The sequence below is a fragment of the Natator depressus genome, chromosome 14, assembly GCF_965152275.1.
Source record: "Natator depressus isolate rNatDep1 chromosome 14, rNatDep2.hap1, whole genome shotgun sequence".
NCBI lineage: Eukaryota > Metazoa > Chordata > Testudines > Cheloniidae > Natator > Natator depressus.
This window is the reverse complement of record NC_134247.1, coordinates 47,422,860-47,428,859: the sequence shown is the minus strand read 5'-3', so window position 1 is coordinate 47,428,859 and position 6,000 is coordinate 47,422,860. Positions and strand designations below refer to the sequence as shown.

The following is a 6,000-nucleotide window of genomic DNA, read 5'->3' as shown; positions in this document are numbered from 1 at the left end:
ATTGCCCCAGGGCGGTGCTAGGGGCTGGGCTGCAGGGAGCGGGGCGGGGGGCAGCAGGGGGCTCTCCCCGGGCAGTCAGGGCTGGCCCCATTGCCCCAGGGCGGTACTGGGGGGCTGGGCTGCAGGGAGCAGGGCGGGGGGAGCAGGGGGCTCTCCCCGGGCTGACAGGGCTGGCCCCATTGCCCCAGGGCGGTGCTAGGGGCTGGGCTGCAGGGAGCGGGGCGGGGGGCAGCAGGGGGCTCTCTCCGGGCAGCCAGGGCTGGCCCCATTGCCCCAGGGCGGCGCTAGGGGCTGGGCTGCAGGGAGCGGGGCAGCAGGGGGTTCTCCCCAGGCAGTCAGGGCTGGCCCCATTGCCCCAGGGCAGTACTGGGGGGCTGGGCTGCAGGGAGCGGGGCGGGGCGCGGCGCAGCAGGGGGCTCTCCCCGGGCAGTCAGGGCTGACCCCATTGCCCCAGGGCGGTACTGGGGGGCTGGGCTGCAGGGAGCGGGGCGGGGGGCAGCAGAGGGCTCTCTCCGGGCAGTCAGGGCTGGCCCCATTGCCCCAGGGCGGTACTGGGGGGCTGGGCTGCAGGGAGCGGGGCGGGGGGCAGCAGGGGGCTCTCTCCGGGCAGTCAGGGCTGGCCCCATTGCCCCAGGGCGGTACTGGGGGGCTGGGCTGCAGGGAGCGGGGCGGGGGGCAGCAGAGGGCTCTCTCCGGGCAGTCAGGGCTGGCCCCATTGCCCCAGGGCGGTACTGGGGGGCTGGGCTGCAGGGAGCGGGGCGGGGGGCAGCAGGGGGCTCTCTCCGGGCAGCCAGGGCTGGCTCCATTGCCCCAGGGCGGCGCTAGGGGCTGGGCTGTGAGGAGTGGTACCCCAGGCTGGAGGAGATGGAGGGGGCGTCACACACACGCACTGACCCGGGGACAGGGCCTGGTTCTGATCTTGCGGTCGGGGATCCCCCTCCCGCGCTGCCTCCGCTCCCCGACTCCCTCTGCCCTGATTGGCTCGGGGCTGGCAGCTGCGGGGACGGAGCTGAGCAGGGACAGACAAAGAGAGAAGTTGGCAGAGAGGGGTGTGCCCTGGGTAGGAACATACAGCATGTGGGCGACTCTGGACCCCTCGTCCCGCTGCCCTGACACCTGCCACAGCCTGGGTCCCGCTGCCCCTGCCAGGATGCTGCTCCCTCTGCTGCTCCTCCCCTGGGCATGGGGGGCCCGGGCTGGTAAGTGGGGACCCCCCTCCCTGCCCTTTTTTCCTACTGGGGTGGAAGTGGATGGTGTAATACTAAAACCAGGGTGGGGCAGCACCACGCTGGGCTAGTGACCATTGCTGTGGGTGAAGGATAGGGGAGGCGGGTTAGGGGTCTGCAGGGAGATCCTGGAGCCCGGGAGACTCATTAATCTCTCTCCCCACCCACTTTGTTCTCCACTTCTTTCCTGACGCCTCCCCCCAGCCTCCCCTTCTCTCTCCCCAGCGTCTCTCACCCTCCGGCTGCTCCAGATCAATGTCTTCCACAACGCCAGCTCCGCAGACATGGAGGGGATGGCCCTGCTGGGCGACTTGGAGACCCACTCCATGGACTGCAGCACCTGCAAGATCCACTTCCGGCAGCCCTGGGCCCAGCAGGGCCTGAAACCGAAGCAGTGGCAGGACCTGGAGCTGCTGCTCCATCGCTACCTGTCAGACTTCATCCGTCTGGTGAACAAAGTGGTTAAGGATCAAGGAGAGGGCTGTGAGTATGGAGCGGTCTGAGGGCGTCCCTCCCACTACCCACCAGAGAGCTGAGAACTGACACACTCACCACAGCGACTGAGTGTATCCTGGCAGGGTGGATGGAGGGCAAAACAGTCAGTCCCTGGCCCTTAGGCTGACTGAAGCCAACATTCCCTACAAGGGAAACACCCCGTGTCCCATTCTCCACCCCACTGAGCCAGTCCCCCAGCTCTGGGGCCAGATTGTAGCCTGCGCACCCCAGAGGGGAAACACCCCGTGTCCCATTCTCCACCCCACTGAGCCAGTCCCCCAGCTCTGGGGCCAGATTGTAGCCTGCGCACCCTAGAGGGGAAAGGCCCCGTGTCCCAGCCCCTGACCCGGCTCCTGGCCACGTGTCCTACCAAAGGCCTTTGTGGAAGGAGCGTGTCGGCTGCTCACGGTGCCACCTGTCCTCCCTGAACGTTGAAAACTGACACCTCTGCGAACCACGAAACACCCAGCCCGCGAGCAGGAAATGCAGAGCTAAGATAGCGCCTCCCCCCACAACCCGCGCTGCCCCGGGGCATGGGACAGACCCAGCTCCCTCTGCTCAGCTGCTCAGCCCTGGGTCTGTGCTGGAGCACTAAGGTCCCCCGGGGAGACTTTCTCTCAGGAACCCCTTAACCACCTGCCCCCAAATTAGCACCACAAAGCCTCCCCTGCACCTTGCTGGGGCAGAGCTAGGTGCGTTTCACGACAGCGGGAGAGCCGGCCCTGCCCTCACAGCTCACAGGCGCAGGACCCTCTCGGTGACAGGGCGCGGACGGCTCCTCCCGGGGCTCGGAGGGTGCTGCCTCTCCCGCTGAGCGAGTGTCTGACTCGGGGTGTCGCCCTGAGGTGCTGCTGAGGAAACAATCGCTCGCAGAGGTGTGACCTCTCTGTGGGCACAGGTGCGCCACCGCCCGGCGTACCGCTCCACACGCAGAACCAAGGCCCGGGGACTTGGGTAACGTTGCGTTGGGAAGCCAAACGTGTCCTTGCTACCGGTGCGGAGCCCAGCTCCGGGGAGCCCAGGGATGTACGTTTATCGAGGCTCAGGGCCACAGTTTTCCTCTGAGCAGCACAAATAACTTTCAAAAAAGCTCTTTGAAAAGCAGGTCATTTGGGCGGGGGTCTGTATCTCCCCCACCCCGTGACCAAGGGACCCCAGATGCCTCAGGCCCTGATGTCTCACAGAGATTCTCAACCCGATCTGTCTGTACACATGGACTTTAGAGCACTTTGAAAAATCAGTTTTAAACAGAAACTGCAAGGTGCCCTGAACTCCAGTCAGGGCTGCCCCACCATCCTGCCGCCATCATGTGGCCAAATGTCTTCATATCACTTGACGTTATGTCGTAACCCTGCCCCCCCAGCTGTCTATTTCTGCCCCCCCACGGTGACCTCCGGACGCCCATCCTCATCCCACCTGCCCTTCCTGTTCCAGACCCCTTTGTTACCCAGGTCTTCTTCAGCTGCGAGCTGCACCCCAACGGCACCTTGAGGAGAGTCTGTGATGCTGCGGTGGACGGCGAGGACTTCATCAGCTTTGACTTGGACACAGGCAAATGGGTCACTCGGCAGGGGGACAAGCTGGGGATCTATGTCGAGTATCTTGTCAACCAGGATAAGAGCCTGTCCACCCTGTTCCCGTTTCTTGAGAGAACAATGTGTGTCTATGGGCTCAATACCTTTGCCCAGTATGGGAAAGAGTCTCTGGAGAGGCAAGGTGAGGCTGGTCACCACTCCCTGCTCACTGAGATGCAGCCACCTCTGGGGGCTGTTTATCCAGGGACCCCTTGCCTGGTGTACAAATGCAGCTATAGCTGGGGTGGAGCACAGTAGCCATTTCATAGCCGCACTGCACAGCCGTTTAGGACAGGAAGTGAAGGGCGATTCTGTCACCACTGGTAACTGCAGGGGGCAGAACTTGGGCCTGGCCAGGACAGTGGGGCCAACGCCTGACCCCGGGGGATGGAGCTGGGCTTGGCTAGTGAGTCCCTGAGGCTCAGACTGAATCGTCCCCTCTCCCCCGCCCCGTCTCTCTCTCCCTGTCTCAGAGCGGCCGGTCGCCGTGGTGTTTGCCCGAGCGCCTCCCCCAGCCGGGACCCCCGCGCCGTTACTGCTGGTTTGCCGGGTCACCGGTTTCTACCCCCGGCCCATCCGCGTGGCCTGGCTGCAGGACGGGGAGGAGGTGGCGCCGGGCGGGCGGCTGAGCTCCAGCGGGATCCTGCCCAACGCGGACCTCACCTACCAGCTCCGCAGCTCCCTGGCCGTGGGGCCGGGCGACGGGCACAGCTATGCCTGCCGGGTGGAGCACAGCAGCCTGGGGGGCCAGAGCCTGCTGATCCCCTGGGGTAGGGGCACGTCCCTGGGGTGGGGGTGCGGTCATGGTCCCTGGGGGCTTTTCCTGCACGTCCTGAGTGGGACGGGGGTGGGTCCAGGCAGCGGGATTGGGGCGGAGGGAAGCAGAGGGGTGAGTGAGGGTTGGGGGGATGGACCGGGGGAGCAGGATGGAGGAGCTGAGGGGGACAGGACAGGACTGGGATGGGGGGAGCAGGGTGAGGGCGGAGGGGAGCACGAATGGGGTGGGCGGAGAGATCTGTGTGGAGCCAGGAGGGGCAGGGCTGGGGAGGGTTTGGGGTGGTTGGGGAGAGAGTCAGGGGTCTGCAGGGGGTCGGACAGAGGGGAGCAGGACTGGAGCAGAGGGAGGCTGAGGGGGAGGGACTGTGGAGGGAGCAGGTGGGACTGCAGGGGAGGCTGAGGGAACAGGGTCCATATTCCTGTGTCCATTCCCAGCGGGTCAGGTGTGGGGGCAGCAGAGGGGACTGCGGGGGAGGCTGAGGGAACACGGTCAGGGGGGCTGAGGGCAGTGGGTCGGGTGGCTGGGGGGGACTGTGGGAGAGGTGGAGGGATCAGGGCCCATACTCCTGTCCCCGTTCCCAGCATGGCACCCCCTGTTTTACAGGGCACAGCAGGCGCTGGGGCCCCGGCCTGGCCGTGGGCATCACCCTGGGGGCTCTGGCCGTAGCCGCCGTGGCCGTGGTGCTGTGGAAGAGCAGACGCAGGTGAGTCCTCTCCCTCTCTGGGGTGGGGGTGGGACCGTTACACCCCATAACCCATCCCCTCTGCTCTCTCCTTCCAGGGGCTACCAGGACGTTGGACCAGGGGAGTCCAGGGCCTGAGGGCGGCACCGGCCCAGGAGTGGGGATTGGCCCCTCTCCTGGGGACACGGACCTTGGGGCTGGATCCGTGCCCGGCTCCAGAGCTGAGGCCCCGAGGGCTGATCTGGTTTGGAGTGCTGAGGGATCGGGGCCCGGGCTGTGGGGTTGGGATTTTCCTTCCTCTGCCATGTTCAGGGCACGCTGGACATTCGGGAGCTGTCACAGAACGGGAATTCTCTGAAATATTTCGGACAAGTGCTGTGTGTGCCACCGTTAGCCCCACGAGCTGCCTGGCTAACGAGGTGGCAGGGAAGGTGGTTCACTCTGCAGAGAGCCAGCTCTGACAGATGCCAGCTGTGGGGCCTGTTAGTTGGCTGCACCCTAGCGCAGACAGCCCTTGGTTAGCACAGAGAGCAGAGCTGCAGCCTGGTCAGCCCCAAGCCCACAGTCCTTTGACCCCTCCTTTGTCCCAGCTCAGGAGAGAGCCCCAGCTTCCAGCCCCCACCCCCCACACTTCACACACACACACACCCCCAACCTGGCCCCTCCTCAGCCCTTTGTTCCCCCGCTGGGCACGCCCAGATGGCAGGGCAGCGCTCCCTTTGGGTGCACAAGTCTCTCTCAGTGTCCTTGTGGTGGTAGGATTTTATGGTTGTACTTTGTATAATTTAGAATGAAGGATAAAGAAGAATAATGTAGCACGTATTAAACGTATTGATGTAGGATTTCACCATAGCCTGCCAGCCACCCTTTCTGAAAGCAGGAAGGAATGGCCCAATGGGCCATTGGTAGAGATGCATCGGCCAGAATCTTGTGTCTGAAGCTGATTTCAAGGCAGTGACAGACCTTTCGGGTCACCACTTCCTTGTAGGTTTAGCATTTTGAAAGAAGTAAAAGAATGGAATGATTGTTTTCTCCTGCATTGCAACTTGATGCTCCTGTTCCAATGCTCCGTGTAAATCAATCCTGTTTTGTGTGTGAATGAGGAATGTGTGTGTTAGAAGATAAGTGGATAAAGGACAAGATAAAGGATGAGAAAAACAATTTAAGAAAACAAGCACTCGTCAAACAACAACTGATTCCAGCATGACTGTGCAGAACTCCTTGGTCCCAATGAAGGAAGATCAC

The 6,000-nt window shown here is 63.5% G+C and overlaps 1 protein-coding gene across 1 annotated transcript; it reads left to right on the top strand.

Annotated features, from left to right (window-relative positions):
• Positions 1-889: 889 nt before the first annotated feature.
• Positions 890-5,021, top strand: LOC141998364 (antigen-presenting glycoprotein CD1d-like). Its single transcript, XM_074971123.1, has 6 exons — positions 890-1,199; positions 1,431-1,709; positions 3,156-3,437; positions 3,769-4,065; positions 4,677-4,776; positions 4,854-5,021. Exons 1-6 carry the CDS (start codon positions 1,076-1,078, stop codon positions 4,891-4,893), a joined length of 1,122 nt encoding a protein of 373 aa, XP_074827224.1. The 5' UTR covers positions 890-1,075; the 3' UTR covers positions 4,894-5,021.
• Positions 5,022-6,000: the final 979 nt, after the last annotated feature.

Bases quoted from the DNA above. Each gene is read 5' to 3' on its own strand.
- LOC141998364 (XM_074971123.1), top strand. From the start codon at position 1,076: ATGTGGGCGACTCTGGACCCCTCGTCCCGCTGCCCTGACACCTGCCAC. The intron at 1,710-3,155 runs GTGAGTATGGAG...TTCCTGTTCCAG, and splicing joins TAAGGATCAAGGAGAGGGCT to ACCCCTTTGTTACCCAGGTC. The intron at 3,438-3,768 runs GTGAGGCTGGTC...TCCCTGTCTCAG, and splicing joins AGAGTCTCTGGAGAGGCAAG to AGCGGCCGGTCGCCGTGGTG.